At 47.7% G+C, this 16,936-nt stretch overlaps 1 protein-coding gene and 1 long non-coding RNA gene across 13 annotated transcripts in view; one reads left to right on the forward strand and one right to left on the reverse strand.

Annotated features, from left to right (window-relative positions):
• Nucleotides 1-3,451, reverse strand: part of LOC106008751 (uncharacterized) — a 57,204-nt gene extending 53,753 nt beyond the window's left edge. Inside the window, exon 1 of the long non-coding RNA XR_015439205.1 lies at nucleotides 3,294-3,451. This is a non-coding gene — a long non-coding RNA (uncharacterized LOC106008751). The remainder of the gene's footprint in view (nucleotides 1-3,293) is intronic.
• A 12-nt stretch (nucleotides 3,452-3,463) lies between these two features.
• LOC147826497 (receptor-type tyrosine-protein phosphatase gamma-like) overlaps nucleotides 3,464-16,936 on the forward strand; it is a 121,043-nt gene continuing 107,570 nt past the window's right edge. For 5 of the 12 annotated variants that reach the window (XM_087181624.1, XM_087181627.1, XM_087181625.1 and 2 more), the window contains exons 1-3: nucleotides 3,469-3,917; nucleotides 11,437-11,621; nucleotides 15,090-15,198. In XM_087181624.1, coding sequence (XP_087037750.1) covers nucleotides 11,460-11,621; nucleotides 15,090-15,198 — 271 coding nt within the window. In that variant the 5' untranslated portion in view covers nucleotides 3,469-3,917; nucleotides 11,437-11,459. Of the gene's footprint in view, nucleotides 3,918-11,436; nucleotides 11,622-15,089; nucleotides 15,199-16,936 lie in introns of all 12 variants that reach the window. The other 7 variants (XM_087181622.1, XM_087181630.1, XM_087181623.1 and 4 more) reach the window with 7 other exon arrangements.

Here is a 16,936-nt window from a genome sequence, read left to right on the forward strand (position 1 = left end):
CCATTTCAATCATGAGCTCTTTCTTAGTCACTGCATACCAAGAATAATCTCAAAAGGGGTGTACAGAAACGACTTCTCTATAAACTGTAACAGAATTTACTGTCAGCATCTTGAAATCTGAAAAGAACCAAGGATTCTGCAATTCTTTTAATCACTCCTCACTCTTCAAATCTCGTCATTCCTTTCTCATCCCATGCCTTCCTTTTCTGTCCTTGTTTCTAATTCTCTACTGACTAGTTCAACCTTCTCCAGTAATTCCTTTTGTTTATTACTGTCAGGCCTGCACTCTCAAATTCACCGGCAGGAAAAATGAAGTCCTCAAAATTAGGGAAAGCAAGAAGAAAACATTCTTCCCAGCGCTTCTATTCAACTAAGTCTCACTTCAGACAGGCACAATTTCTCTACACGACACCTCCTTCATGTAGCGTACCCACACCACACCTCCTGCCACATCTAACCTAAGAAACATATTTCCAAACCCTACCATTTTTCAACGTCTACCTCACTCTGCCAAACTGCTGGACTACTTCAGCTCTCTTGTTGTTATCGTTTTTATCTAGATGTCCCCCGAGGGCCCCGGGCTCACACGCAGGGCTTCTGGAGGTGACTGGACTATGGGGGCTTATAGATGACCTGCTGTTGGAGGTGGGGTCTGGTCAGAAGCAGCAAGTCACCAGGGCCATGGCCTGGAAGGAAGTGTTTCTCTCTCTCCCACAGCTCCTCCCTTTCTCTCCTCTCTCTCTCTCTCTCTCTCTGCTTCCTGGCCAACATGACGTGAGCAGCTTCTCTTCTGCTACGTTCCTGTCACGCTGCCCTGCCTTGGAGCCAGCCGACTATGGACTCAAACCTCTACAAGCTCTGAGCCAAAATTAATAAACCTCTCCTCCTTTCAGTCGCAGGGGCCAGGCATTTTGTCTCAACAGCAAAGAAAGTAACCGAGACACGAGTCTCCTCTAGGATCCTCATACTCTCAATCTTTTTGCTCCCTGACTTCCTCAGCCACATGCTTCCACTACAATGTACTGATTCACCCTAGGCCCAAAAGCAAGAGGCCAAGTGACCATGACCGAAGCTTCCAAGCTTGACTGCATCTTGTGACCATGAGAAAAACCAAAATTTCAAATAACCTTATATCCATGAATTAACAGCAGAAACTACCTCCTTTTTGGTCTTCTTGTTCCATCAGAAAAAACAAAATTGCATTGTCGACTGGGGGAAAAAAAATCCTACTATTAACAGGTTGCGGCTTATTTACCAGGAGTTCCTGTTCTTCAGTCAGTCATTTCTCTCAGCTTTAAGGCTCTCAGCTATAAAAACGGAAATAGTAACAGTTCAGCACCCTTACTCTAGGGATATAAGAATCAGAAGAGGTCACTCCTGCCACCTGCCCGTGCAGAATGAGCATTCAATCAACATCAGCCATTTTATGTTGTCAATCACCATCCTCTAGCTTTTGTGCCTTTATCTTAAGGGTTCAGCCAGATTCTAGGCTCTTAAGAGCAGATTACATCTTACAAGTATTTAATAAATACATCCTTATAGAATGTCTGGCTGAAAGACACAATGCCTTCAAAACAATGAGGCTAAGGGAATAAGAGTAAGCGGGTATTGACTCCAGGGAGTAGGAAATATTAACTTACTACATACATACACTGTGGGCCAAGTGTCACTTAACAGGTTGTAGTAATCTGAATGGCAGACAATGAGTGCCTCACTCCAGAATGTATCCAAATTTACCCTTAAAAAATGCACAAGCTGAATGCTAATAAATACACTGTGCAATTGCCACAGATTCTTCCTCACCACCCAGGTGCCTCCCCCAGGAAGGATCATCTGTGAGATGTCATTAAAAGTGAGTTATGACACCAGAGCTTTGAAAGTTTCTGCGGTACTATTCCTGGGTATTCTTTTCCTAAAAGTTTCAAGAAATTTTCCAAGTTATACTCTGGCTCACAGCTGAAGCAGACGATGACCTAAAAAAAAGCCAGGCTCAAAGCTGAAATAGCTGGGTTTGTTCCAACTGCGCTGCTATGCAAACTCACACAGAGCAGGTGAAGGTGAGCCACGTCTGTCTTCAGCAACAACATACAAATGCTTTAACGTGCAGTCTACCTGTGCTGTCTCATGCAGTCCATTTTCAACTTCAGAAACTTCCTTATTTCTAAACTCACATAAGATAACAAAACCGCCTATCACCACGCAAAAGATCTACTCCATTGGTAGTGCACAGGACCATTCAAGGGCCTGATTTGTATCTTTAGCCAAGTATGAGGCTGTGGAGAAGTCTAGGAACTAGGCCATACCAACTGAAGACAGGACTCTCTGAAATTATAATGGAATTTCAGCGGGCAGGAATTGTTTCATTCACTCTGATAGTTCTAGCTGCTGAGGATGGAGCAGAAAATCAAAGACACAAGAATATTTATTCTTAAATTCAGATTCTAATGGTGGTGCACTTGTAAACAAAAGAACAAGTGACTGTACAATACATGGCACGTTACTGTGTTGTGGAGAAAACAACAGGAGGATAAGGACCCAGAAAGGCGGGAACCTAACTCAGTTCCGGGGTTCGGGAAACACGGAGTTACCAGAAACCGAACTTAAGTGTGTGCGGAAGGGCTTTCCAAGCAAAGGAAACGATGACGTTCTATAGCCCCCACCAGGAACTAAGTTTTATGTAGATATTCTGGGAGAAAAAAACAACAACTGAAAAACACCTAGCGTTCCTTTTTGCCTTTGTCAACTGAGTAACCTTGAGAAAGACAGCTTTACCTCTCCTGAGCCCTTTCTCCTCTGCAAACTAAGGTCGGGTAGTCTCACGTACCTTACAAACTTATTTCAAGGAGCAAAACGCTCAGGGGTGCCCTTTATGGCATTACAGGGATTGCCAAGAGAGCGGTGGGAAATACAGAGAAGGCCCTGCTGGTGTCGAGCTTCGACCCTGAATAACGGCCACACTTGCTTCCTTGCCTGCGAATTAAGGCTAAGGCACCTGTCTCGCCGGGCGGCGGCGGCGGCGGCGGCGGCGGCGGCGTGGCGTCGTCGTCGAAATAATCCACGTACATATCGCGACTGCCAGAAGCCCCTCCAGACCCAATCATCATTCGTGCTGCGCCGAGCAGGCCGGCGCTTGGAGGCTACTCCGCAGGGTTTGTGGAACAGACTCGGTGCAAAGTGAGCCCAAACACGCCGGACTGCGGTGCTGAGCTTTACCCCACTTCCTCACTCTCCCGGGACATTCCCGTCTCTAAGAGTAGCTCCGCCTTCCGAAGACCCTGTCAGAGTGGACATACCAGTTTAAAAGGCCTCGGAACGGAGCTCCCACCAAACGAATTGTTCCGAAGGCGCCTCGAGACCTTTTCAGCGCGCCCTCTCGCGAACCACCCGCCACCAACCAACCCTACCCGGAGCAAGGTCCTACTATCCAGGCGCCCGGACGCCCACCCTTATAAAGACGTAGAGACGTCACCGCGCTGCGCGCGCGGAAAGACGCTGGCGCGACCACGCCCAGGCCTGCGCGGAGGTCCCGGCGCCGGCGCAGTGGGCCGCGCCTGCCCGAAAGCCCGGGAGGTGGGCGCTGAGTCCAGCAGGGGTGGACGAGCGAGCGTCTGGCCGCGGCGCCCGTGTGAGCAGGCCGGGGGAGGAGGACGTGAAAGGGGAAGTGCGGAAGTTTCTCCGGTATCGGCGGGACTTGGGGCGGTTTTCCAGCCGGCTCTGAGTCGGTGAGAGCCTGAGGCTGAGGCGGCAGAGAGAACTTGCCCGGCCGGGGTTCGCCTGAGGTGCAGACTGCGGCCGGCACAGAGGAGCGACCGGCTGTCCGCCGTTTCCTTGGTGCTGCCTTAGTGGGCTCCGTTGCCGACAGGAACTGGAAGCCAGGCGTCGAGGGTCGGCCTGGGAGCTCCGAGCGGGAAATAACTGTAAGTAGACCCAGCGGGCGAGCGCGAGAGGATCCGCTGTCCGCGGTGCTGAAGGGAAGCCCGCGCGGCCTGCGCCCCTCCCGGCCGGCAGCAGGCCGCCGGGGCTCCGCGTCGGAAAGCGGAGGAAGGGCTCGAGGCTCCTTCCTGTCTTCCTCCTCCCTTAGGTCGGGCGCCTCGGGCGTTTGCGCGCATCCAGGGGCTGAGCCTCGGAGCGCGCGCGGCCTCGGAGCGTTTCGCCGGCCTCTGTCCGCCGCGGGCCGGGCGCTTTCAGCACGGTGCGCTCGCTCCTGGCGGAAACTCACGAAGACGGGCTTTCCTAACTCTCCCAGAGAGTGCTGCGAGGCAGGGTGAGGTGCAGGCACTCCATTGTGCTTTTCCTCGCAGTTACACAGGGAAAATACTTTTCTGTTTGGAAGAGAGATGGTAGAGCTGGGCAGTCTTCCAATAAAAGAAAGACCATGAGTTTCCAGTTGGTTCTCATACTTGTTTGCCTTTCTGTCTGTGTGTGTGTGCACACGCAAGAGAGATGGTGTTCCTGTGTTGAATTTTACAGAGTGGATTTTTTTCTGTCTGTTGATACAATAAAATGTTCACTAGTCTTAGTACCAGCTGCTTGTTTGTTTTTAGTTCTGATTAAGGTTGGTTTCTGGGAAAAAGAGGGGGAAATGTGAAATATGTTGAGTTTACCTGATTTGTGGTGTTCTTGGATGAACATGGCATATTAAAAACCATGGATGGTAAATGTCTTTAAATGTAGTCTTTGATTTTATGCATTATTACCTTTTAGGGTTTATTTTCGCTTCTCAGAATACCAATGGACTCAAGTACAAAATGATCGGATAATGCAAAGTTGAGCACATGTGGTACAAGTAACTTTAAACTTTAGGAAAGCCCTTTAGGGAAGTTCCTGTTTTTCCCTTTTACATTTCACACCCATTCCTTGCTCCTGCCACTACCATCTGCTGTCTTTTTCCTCCTGTTCAGCACTAGCTTCTTCACACCCCACTGCCACACCCTTTTCCATCTCTCTCCATCTGTCCAACAGCCTCTACTTAAATTTCTCCAATGGGTGTGTAAGGATCAAGAGACTTTTCTCTTTTCTGTCAATTCACTAAGCTCAGTGGCGAAACAAAATTAACACAGCATTGGGCCAAGGCCCCTGTGAACTTGGTAAACATAATAAGTGGGCATAAGACAACATAGGTACTGATTTGGAAAGCATTTTTTAAATGGGACTCAAATGTTAGTGTAAAAACTTGTAGAATCCTACATTTTTGTCACTTGCTATGCATGTTTCAAGGTAAAAATTATACCAGGTTATGAGTTAGGTTTGTGGTGTTTTAGAACCATGAGAGAAAATACATGCATTAACAAGTGAAAGTATAAATTAAAGCATAGTGCTTGAATAACACCAGCTGGCTGATGTATTGGCTAGCAACAAAACTAACCATTGAAAATTACTTAGAAATGTAGCCCTAAAATATCAAGAGTTTTGTGAGAATATTCTTGTCATAAAATAGTTATTTTAAGTAAGTGTAAAATTTAAAGGTCGAATGTTAACGAATGAATGTGTACCATCAGTGTATCATTTGCATCATTTGGAGAGACTAGAACTCTCCCCTTTAATGTGAGCATGGTGTGGGGCTGAGTATCCCCTTGTTTTTGTATCTGAATAATTGATTACAGTAGAATGAACTTAATTTGTTCTTTGATTTTGGAAAAGATAGCCATGTTTGTGTTTGTATGGGAAAATAATTCACAGGGAAAGATAGCCACAGTTATGTTAGTCACCCAATGCATAGTTAACAAACAAAAACAAAATTTTGCCAATCGCTTCTATGTGTGAACCAAATTGTTTGCAAACAAAAGTGTTTCTGAACCAAAGTACCAGTGTATTTTATCCATCTGGTTGTTTTGAGGTAATTTTAAAGCTGAGTTAATGCTGTGAGCATTTTTAAGTAAGACTTTTTTGTAGGAATTTCTGGCATTTGTCAGCAATTCAAAGTGAAGAGGCGGAACATGGAAGTACTAGCTCCTTTCTATTTTTTTTGTTGTTGTTGTTACTGGGGATTGAACTTGGGAGGGACCTTTTGGTTGCGAGGCAAGCAGCGGCACCACTAAGCTAAATCCCTGGGCCCCCTTTCTATTTTTTTTTTTCGAATAGTGAGTAGTGTAATGTTAACAGCCATGAAAGTAAAGCAAATGGTCACCTCTGCAGCAGCTTGTTAACAACTGGTAACTATAGAGGTCAATGTTCCAGAGCTTTAAAAAAAGGTACTGAGATAGCTGAGGTTTCTTCCACTACAGGATGGGGTACTATATTATTACTGATGACAGGCACCCCAAGAAATGCGATAACCCACATCCACCCTCCTTCAGGGGACAGACCCACTATACTTGTCATGAAGATCGGGTACATTGTCACTGGACACCCAGATCCAGCCATCCTCACACACGTGGTAGAGGTTGACCGAACCTCCTGAGTAAGCATCTTGGTAGGTGGCTTGGTAGATGGCTTAATGGGCCAGGTCATAGGCCTCCTCCACTTCCAGGTCATAGGAGTAACCTTGATCCATGACCCCATAAGCATACACAGAAGCCAGAACCTATGGAGAAGGCAACCCCAGAGATCCAGTTCTCTTCACTGTCCACATGGTAGAGGCTGCCCCCAGGATCCTTTCAGGTGATGCTTCCGTAACAGATCAGATTCAAACTTCTTTTCCTCAGCTGGGGATTTAGCTCAGTGGTTTCATTGCCAACTGTGCAAGTGCAAGGACCTGAGTTTGATCCCTGGTACCCCCCCCCCCCAAAAAATCCTTGTCCTCAAACACCTTCAGCGATTCTCCGTGACCCACCAAACCCCTCTCTCGTCCCACCAACCATACTTCCTATTGTCTTTTCAAATTCTACAATGACATTACCAATCTTGTGTGTGTGCTTTCTAGGTGATACTGGAGACTGAAGCCAGGGCCTTTGTATTTTAAAGCAAGGTACCCACCTCATAAGTGGATTAATTGAGCTATCCTCAGTTCTCCTACGTTGGTGTCCTTCCATCATTTCTAACTAAGTATGAGAAGAGGTCAGGTGAAATACTTGGGATACAGATACTGGTGGTACAGATATCATTTGTATTCTGTACATATACATTGATTTTAAAATGCTCATCTCTGTTATTTTTGAGACAGAGACTTGCTAAGGTATTAAGTTTCCCAGTCTAGGCTCAAACTTGAAATCCTCCTACCTCACCCTCCCAGAGAGCTAGGATTACAGGCACAAAACACACGGAGCCACAAAATGCTGTGTCTTGCTCTGATGATGAAATCTGAGCCCCTGCCAAGGCTGTTAGTAATCAAGAGCTGGTTCCTGCCTGGGAGCTGTGTACAACTCAGAGGGACGGAGAGTGGACAGATGGTGAGGCCTCGCTGTGCTGGGCCCTGAGAGGTGGTGACACAGAGGAAAGCATGACACTGCAGCCAGATCATCAGTGAGGCTGGCCAGAGAAACTGACAAGGAAAGTGGAAACCCGGATGGGCCACCTCAGGCAGGCCGTGTGGACCAGGAAAGAACTAAAGATTTCATTCCCTGTACAGCCAGCACGCCGTGCATTCAGCAAATGTGTCCCAACTGCCTGCTATTGTACTGCTGTGGACTCCGGTAATGCATCGAGCAAGACAAAAGGCCAAGAGCTCACCTGCTACTGTGGGACTTTGATAAATACACTCAGGGAAGGCAGTAGTGGGATTCAGGCATCATGAGTGCTGGGAAGCATCTGAGCTCCATAGAGGAGCAGCCCTGGCAGTCTCCACTGGGGTAGAACTCGGTGCCAATGATACAAACACAGTTAACAAACATCTGGAATCAGCAAATGACTGATCCATGGCTGAGACTCACCCACCACCATCTTTTGTATAACATGAGCTGAGAATAGTTTACCAGGGAAGAAAATGTAAAAGACATTTTGTGGCACATGAAAGTCTTCTGAAACTGAATCTGAGTGACCACAGGACAGTTTTCCTGGGTACAGGTACACTTGTCATTTTTACATTACCAACTGTGCTGTTTAGTTGTGCTTCAAAGGCAGAGTCTGGTGTAACACAGAAGCCAAAGCTGTCTGAAACCAAAGCAGAAAATATTTATTTTCTGGCCCTTTGCAGAAAAAGCTTGGCCAGCCTCTATTTTAGGTCCTCCTGACCCTCTGCAAGGGCCTTGGCCAAATGTGTCCCCACTGTGCCCAGAGAGCAGCTCTCTGTCCTGGAAGGTCACAAGGGAGACAGAGAGAAGGAGAGAAATCTCTATTTGCACCACACTTCTCAGAGGCCAGACAGAGAGGGCTCCGTGGCCTGCCGACCTACAGACCCCTCTGGCCTTGGGCTCTTCCCATGGGTGGTCAGGGGCATGCACTGCACTCATTGGGTCTTGGGAGACCTCTTGGTTGCAGAATTTCCATCCCCATGGGCGGTCCCACTAGAGATGCCAGGCCGGCCTTTCTTGAGAGCTTAACTAACTGAATGTTTTCTATTTCGTTGAAACTGTGGGATTCTGTACTTTCACTCGAAGCAGTGGTACCAAACTTATTTATTATGAGCAAATGTATACAGGACTTTGAGTAAAACATAGCAAAGAAATTTGTTTGCAGAGCATTCACATCAGGCTGGGTATACACTGTCACCTCACTATGGAGAGAGATTTCTGTCTGGATATCGAACCGCAGCATGTTCACAAGAATTAGCCGTGGTTACACTGAGATTCTGGATCATTTTTTTTTCTTTTAAGTCTATTTGCTTTTTTGTACTAATTTTTAAACATTTTGTAAATAGACATGAATCATCTTAATCCACACAGATTAAACCCACATAGTTGGGTTCCCAACTATTTTCATTCCAAAACATAAATAAGAACGACTGCATCTGCCTGTGGGTGAGAGAATTATTTATGTGGCTGTGATGTAACTGCTGGTGAGAGATGCATATTCCATCCAGCTCACTGCTGCTTGGAGCAGTGGAGTGAATGGCTTCAGAAAAAGGAAGAAAAATAAGAACGTGGTAAAAAATGAGAGAGGATATGGAAGTTAAGATGACACTGTGAGATAGAAAAGATTCCCAGTACATAAATCTCCTTGGCTCACTATAAGTATTGGGAAAGTTGGAGGTGTGGATGTTTTCTAGTTTTTCCTCCTGTGCCTTCTTGAGAAACCAGCCTCTTAGCAAGTTGGGGTTATTTTAAAACGGTAGCCTGGCGCCACCTAGTGTCCGTGCTCTGTCACTTCGCCCAACGTGTCTGTAGAAGCCTCCCTTCAGGTTCTTTGTTGTACCTGCTCTGGTGGCATTTTTGTGGCAGGCAGAGCAGTGAGAACACCTCGTGACATAATGCATCCCTTCTTTCTGTGTCTGTCTCACAAAGTGCATCTCCCTCCGGCTGCTTCGTGATTTGGCAGTTGAACCAAGCAGTGCCTCCCCGTCTGAACTCATCCCTGCTGTCCTCCAGCAGCTGTCCTTACTTTGTATGTGCCCGTGCTTTCCTGGCACATACACCGTCCTGCTCCTCCAGGCTGCCTTGTATTTGGGAACCTGGGTGGCCATAGGGGAGCGTGGCACATGGTGGGCTGCTTTGTGCCTAGTTGGGCTTTGGGAGACACCAGCGGGTCTGCACTGACCCCTGGTCCCCACGTCTGTTTTCTTGAGCATGTGGATCTCCTCGCCAGCTCCCTGCCCAAACCTGCGCATCCTCCTCCTTACCTGGCTGGCACAAACCTCTCAGCTTTACGTCCTGCCTGCTCTGGAGCCTGCTGTTCTTACCCACTGTCCGTCCCTGGTTTGCCCCCAGCTGACCCTGGGCTGCACCTCCTGATCCCCTCCTCTGTGCTGGGGCCTTCTGCACTCCTCAAGGGGCAAGAGATCCTTGTCAAGCCCAAGTCAATTCCATTATTCCAGGCTTAGTTCTTCCTCGTGGCTTCTAAGGACTCGGAGTTTGTTGTTTGTTTGGTTGGGTTTTTTGCAGTACTGGTGACTGAACCCAGAGCCTCTGTGTGGGGCTACGTCCCAGCTGTCTTTAAAATTCTTTGACACGAGGGCTTGCTAAATTACCCAGGCCAGACACGAGCTTGTGATCTTTGTACCTTAGAAGACCAGAATTTCAGCCTGGCCCCAAGGCCTCTCTCCCCAGCTTCCCCAGCAACTCCCTGGTCCTTGTTCTCACACTTTCTCCTGCAGACTCTTTCACTGCCCCCCTCTTCTTTAAATTCTATGTCTCTCTTGCCCAGACCCACAGCCTGAGTCAGCCCCTCCTCTCAAACACCTGGAAAATGCCAACTCCTTCCCTCCCCTCCTTCAACCTCTTCTTCATGGTCATTGTCAGCTCTGCACATGGGATTCTTTTGTGAATCTTTATTTCCCCTCTTAGACCAGCAGTTCTCAACATTGAGCAGGACACACACACACTTGCCCCAGCACCAGCATGCTTGTCCATATCTGTAGACATTTGGGGATGTCTGAGCAGGTGGGGGGGGTGCCCCTGGTGCTGGGGCAGAGGCCAGGGCTGCTCCTGCATGGTACCATCTCCCAGAGCTCCTGGGGTCCAGGTTACAGAACCCTGAGAACCCTTGCCAGACATTCAGCGGTGACTTGATGTTCTCAGCCATCTGCACTTTTGTCAGTAGATAGAAGTAGATCCACCAAGTCTCCAAAACCTCCCAGCCACAAAGAATGAAAAGACAAATCACTCTGACCTTTCCTTATGTACCTCATCAGAGTAATGACACCGGGCACTGCTGGGCCAGAGAAGGTTACCCTTTCTGTGTGTGCCTTTCAAATAATTTACAGTCTCAGGTTACATGTATTTATTTACATACAATCTGCTTACCCTAAAATTTCACCTAGAGTTTTAGTTGGGACACTCACTGAGTCAAATGTCCTGGCTTCTAAAAAACTATTCTGAGAAATGAAAGAAGGTCACTTCACTATGCTAGATTAAAAGAAACCAAAGGGAGCCAGGCGAAGTGGTGAACGAATGCATATAATCCCAGCACTCGGGAGGATGAGGCACAGGGATGGAGAATTTGGGGCCAGCCTGGGCAACTTAGTGAGCCCCCGGCTCAAGAAAATAAATGAGGCCAAAGGGACCAGGGATAGCTAGAAATGATCTTTGAGACAGTGAGGGAAAGTTGAATGTGGATTATGTATGTGATAACGCTGCTGGGTTAATATTTAGGTTCTTGGCTGGGATAATGGGACTATGGTTCAATGGGAGAATGGCCTTATTCTTAGGAGAGGCAACACTGAGGGTGGGATTGTCAGTGTCTGCAATCTGCCTCCAGTGGCGTAGCTGGAAAGGAGCTAAGCTCTGTGTGTTTGTGTGTGTGTGTGTATAGGCAGGAAGGGACGCTGCAAAATGTCAGTAGCAGGAGGATGTATGTGAAGGGAGCACAGGCATCTCCTATGGTGTCATTTCAATGCATGGAGGGGCACGAGCAGAGGGCCAGCTGTGCCGGGGACACCCCTGAACCTCGCTCCTGTGTCTTCAGTTTGCAGCTCTCCGCCCATCCACATGAAGGTGCAGCCCCTGAACCAGACGGCACTGCAGGTGTCCTGGAGCCAGCCAGAGACCATCTACCACCCCCCCATCATGAACTACATGATCTCTTATAGCTGGACCAAGAATGAGGATGAGAAGGAGAAGACATTCGCGAAGGACAGCGACAAAGATTTGGTGAGGCCAATCCTCATGCCGGGCATGGGAGCCACCATGGCGGTGGTGGTTGGATCCTACCTGGGCTCCATGTGCATTTATCAGCTGGATAACCAGGCAGAGCTGGTTCCTTTCCTCATGCTGACCCTTTGTTATCAATACCCAAAACTCCTCCTTTAGGCCTTTGCATCTGCTCGGGTGATTGCAGGTAGCAAATGCATTTTGCAAGTGCACCCAGGTCCTGGTGCTCAGTGAGGTCGGTCCGAGTCGTCACTCTTATGACAGCTGCGCCCCGTCTGCTGCCGCCTCCTCCTCCTCCTCATCTGCTGCTGTCCCCACCAGCACCAGATTGTCCCCAGTCCCCAGCACTCCTTTTTTTTTGGTACTGGGGATCGAACTCAGGTCCTTGCGCTTGCGAGGCAGGTGGTGGCACCACTGAGCTAAATCCCCAGCTCTGCCGCGCCTTTTTGTCTTCAGTTGTCCTTACCACATTCCTATTACCTGCTGGACCCCTGTGGCTGTGGAAGTTTTCTGACTCTTAGATCCTATATTGAACTTCTCTTCAAATACATACATGTTTAGCGAAGAAACCCAAAACTGCCCCTCAGAACAGGGGTTTGTAGAACCCAACTCTTTTGTTTATCGAAGCAAACCCTCCACAAGCACTAGTCTTTAAGTTCATGCTCAGAAACTCAGAGTCACACAATCGGGCTTGAAAGCTTTGCTGTATTTGTTGTTTCAAAGGAGGCTCTGGAATAATGAGACCATAACTGTCCATGCGCATGGAAAGTGCACTGGCACCACGTGGGATTCTTAATGACCTTTATCGCTTTTCTTTTCCCTCCAGTGCAGTCTTCAGGGCCCATTCCATGGGCTATAGAATAGCACTGTGCATCTTCCTTAGATGAAGTTTCCTTTACTTCATTTCCATTTATATTTTCACTTTCCAAACTAGACCTTGTTATCTGGGTCACATTAGGGAGCAGGGAGCTTCATAAAATCAGAGGATTCTATGGAAAGGCACCCAGGGTTTTGATGGATTTTAACCTTTCTCTTGACACAACTGGAAGTCCATCAGGGATTCTTCTCTCTGAAGTGAAGCAGGCTTGCATTAATCAGCAAAAATGATCTGGTGCTTATTTGGTTTCTTGTTCTGAGTGGAAAGTAATTAAACATGCAAAGATGAACAGAGAGTGGCTGGGAGTGAATTCTGATACATCCCTGTATCCGTGGAGTGCAGATTTTGCTCTGAACAGAAGATGAGGTCATGGATTGAGAGAAGGAAGCACAAATTAGTTTCTGGTGGGGGGGAGAGGGAGAGAAAAGGATGTTTTGATAGTGATTTGTATTTCATAAGAATTTGTAGGGGTGGTTATTTTCTCTGGGGACACACTTAATTGTCTTAATTCTTCAACACATCAAGAGCGCAGACTTAGTGGCAGCAAAGCTATTCTCTAACTTACGGTCACTTGGGCACAGAAACCTAGAAGTACAACTTAACATTTGCAGCTTGTTCCAGTCAGCAGCCCTTTCTGCATCCTCCCACACCTCCTGCTTACCTTCTCCAAAAGAGACAAGCAAGGCTTGTCATTGAGTGACATGGCCCTCACCTGCTGCTCCCATGAGGAAGCTGCTGGCCAGGTGACAGCAGCAGGTGGGGCCACAATGACAAGTTAATATCCATGTAGAGGTTTGAATGGCTCCACCAGAAATCACGCATAAAGCGTAATGCACAGTGTAGCCTCCTACCATGTATGATTTTTAAAAATCACAGTAAGTGTTTAAAGGTTTAAAACTTTATTACAGTAAAATACACATTGCCATGAGTGCCCTCAAAACACTCTCCCTTGCCTCAAACACACTTATCCCATCATTGTTTGCATTTTATGAAGCCGTTCTGGAAGTCCTGTTTCATGAGTATGTTTAGGTGCGCTGTCACAGCTGCCTCGATGTGGTGAGTTGATTCAAAACATTCGTCTCTCATGGTCATTTTGACTTTGGGAAGGAAGCAGAAGTCACATGGTTCCCGATCCAGAGGATAAGGTGGATGAGGACACACCATGTTTTTATGAGCCTGGCTTTGCTTTGGGTTGCCCTTGGCAGCTGCATTCATCATATTTTTGATCCCACCTCTTAAAGACACTCAGGAAAGAGGTCTTCGAGAACTGCTTCAGAAAGTGGCAAGAATGACGAGATAAGTGTGTTCGAAGCAGTGGAGACTCCTTTGAGGAGGATTCATGATAACGTGTCCTTTACTATAATACATTGTATTTTATTTAAACACACAGTATATATTTTTTATCAGCCCTTGTATATAATTCGATGCAGTGTCACATCCATTAGGAAGAGCTATGGGAATGAGTTTCATGCATTTTTTGTTCCTTCGGGAAGCAAGTGCCCCCTGCTCTTCAGGTATGTTACCTTTTCTTACTGTGAAAGGCTGTTGGAATGAAACGTTGAGGCGTGGTGACCGGTATTTGTTTGTTGATGTTTCATCTGTGGTGGGCAAAGATTTTTTCTGGAAAGCGCCAGCTAGTGAATATTGTAGGCCATATATGTATCTTATCCTCTCTGTCACAACTGTCTGGCTGTGTCCCTACAGGGTCAAAACAGTTGTAAACAAAGGGCTATGGCCGTGTGCCAATAAAACTTTCTTTATAAGAACAGAGGCCAGGCTCCATCTGGCCTGCAGTGTGCAGCTCGACCACTGCTGCAGATCAGTGGTGTTCTTCGTGTCGATTGCCCTGTCTACCTGTCAGCAAGGTTTGCCTGGTTTGTGTTAGGCGGTTGCTACAAAAACCTGTGCGTACCTATTGTTCTCCCCACCTCTCAGTTGAAGGTAGCAGAGGCTCAGGATCACACGGCAAGGTCTCAGGCCCTCTGGCCTGCGTCATTCCTTGCTCCATGGTATGCCGTATTATGCACAGTAAAGATGTGAGCAAGCCTTCACACCTCCGAGGGACAGGCATGTAAGAATTGCTTCTTAATATGAGGACGTCTCCTGGACGCTGGAGCTTATATGTTTGCTAATTCCAGAGTCCCTCTGGGATAAATAATTACAACTTAAGAGGTCCGGTAATTATGACAGAAGTCCAAGCTTCGGGGGTGTAAAGAGCACTGAGGCTGCATTCCACACACGGTCAAGAATGGCAGCCAGGTGTGGTGGTGCACACCTGGCAGGCTGAGGCGGCATGATTGCAAGTTCAAGCCCAGCAAGGCCCTGTCTCCAAACAAAAAGTAAAATGAGCTGGGAATGAGCTCGGCACGGTGACCCTAGCTTCAGTCTCCAGTGGCAAGAAAAAGAGAAGGCAAGAAAGGGCGATGCTGTTATTTCTGCAATCCTCCACAGCTCGGTATTAAACTTTCTTTCTCAAAGCAGTCTCTGGTCAGCGGGAGGCACCACGGCTGCGGCCTTCGCCAGGTGCCCAGGTTTGCTTGAGAAGGGTAATGTTGCCCTGGCACTCAGAACCATTCCTTCTTCCCCTGCAGAAGGCCACCATCAGCCACATCTCACCCGACAGCCTCTACCTGTTCCGTGTCCAGGCCGTGTGTCGCAATGACATGCGCAGCGACTTCAGCCAGACGATGCTCTTTCAGGGTGAGTCTCGCTCGCTTCTTCCTCCTGCACAAAGACCCCTGCCTTTTAGGGTTTCTCTTTTCCTGTTCAGGACTTGGGGGCAGAGGGGAGAACCCAGCCTAAGGATCAGCATAAGGTTTAAACCATTCCTGGAAAGCCCCAGTAATTTCCATCTGTTTTTGAGGTTGGAGCTTCATAGGCCAGAGGGAAGCAAAAGCCAAATTTTTAGGGTTTGTTTTATTGGCATTTTCCAATTGTGGGGAATCGGTCTTTGGGCCTTTTAGCCCCTCCCCCAGTCTAGCGCTGTGTCAAATCACAGAATCTCCTCTCCATCGTGTCCTCAGATGGCCTCTTCAGTTTCCTAGTGTCATTCTGTCCACCGTTCCGTCAAGAACTGGAGCCCCACACAGCTAAGTTCGCCTTCGAACTGACAAGCCACGCAAGCCCCAGCTCCCTGGAATATAGGTGCATGTTCCTGATGACTTAGGGACTAGTAGAAAGTTCTGGGGCCAGAACAAGGGGTAAGCAAGTGGGACTCTGCCTTGGCACAAAATTTGAACATACTGAGAAGCTCAGTAATGAATCCGGATATATAACATTTTAATGCATTTCTTTTACAAAGTGTGTGTGTGTGTTGGGTACTTGGTATGCATATAGAACACATCTTCATGCTTTTTTTTTTTCTGGTACTGGGGGTCGAACTTGGGACCTTGAGCTTGTGAGGCAGGTGGCAGAACCACTGAGCTAAATCCCTGACCCTCTTCATGCTTTTTTGATCACTTTATCCTCTTCTCTTTTGCCTCTCACCTCCCTTGATTCCCTTGCCATCTCTGAAACTCTGCTTTCTTGTTTCCTGCCATCTCTTCTTTATTTTATTCCTTCTTTGATTTATAATGTAGGTTTCTCATGTAAGAGAAACCATGCAATATTTAGCTTTCTATGTCTGATTTTTTTTCTCTTAACATTATCGTCTCCTTCCATCCATTTTCCTGCAAATGACATTGTTTCATTCTTTCTGGCTGAATCATAGTCCATCATGTATATAGACTATGTTTTCCATTATCCACTTGGTGTTATGCTATTTTTCTTTTTACAGCAAAATCAGTGCAAAGACTTCATAAACTATAAGAGTTTTATAAAAAGGATGCCCTCTGTCTTACTGGCCTCAGCCTATGTGTGGTCTTGGTTCCGATACTGTTTCCCGAGGTGGGCATCCTCCCTGTAGTCTGTAATTTGCCCCATGGCCTTTGTGCCAGGCAGTAGGGGCAGCCCAGACGTGAAGGGCAGCCACTGGGCCCCACCTGGCTGGTCGGAGGCTTCTAATGGAGATCTGTGCTTCTCAGCCTTCAGCTTTCCCGCCTTACACGAGAAGCCTGCACAGCTCACCACTGAGACATGGATCTAATGAAAAGCTTTGGACCTTTTCCCTAGAAAATGCCAGAATCTTTGCCTGTGAACGCAGGGATCCTGTGATGCCTGCAGGTGTTGGACCAGCCAGATCAGCATGGCCAGAAGGCCCTCTGTCATGCACATTCACGGCCCCTCCCAAGCCAGCTGGTTGGGTGAGACCCAGGAGTCTGAGCTCCAAGGAGGTGTCCCAGGCTTCTGGCTTGGACATCGAGGGCTGGCGGACGCCAGGTCAGCTGGTGCTGTGGAGTGAGGGCCTCAGGTGTGAGCCCAGGCTGCCAGGCAGCAGCTGTGCCACTCTGAGAACATCACTTCCCTTCCTGAAGCCGCAGTGAGCCAGTCCAAAAACTGG

Source organism: Heterocephalus glaber, unplaced genomic scaffold, assembly GCF_053883595.1.
Source record: "Heterocephalus glaber isolate CG9 unplaced genomic scaffold, H.glaber_assembly_v1.0 deba00001472, whole genome shotgun sequence".
In the NCBI taxonomy this organism is placed as follows: domain Eukaryota; kingdom Metazoa; phylum Chordata; class Mammalia; order Rodentia; family Bathyergidae; genus Heterocephalus; species Heterocephalus glaber.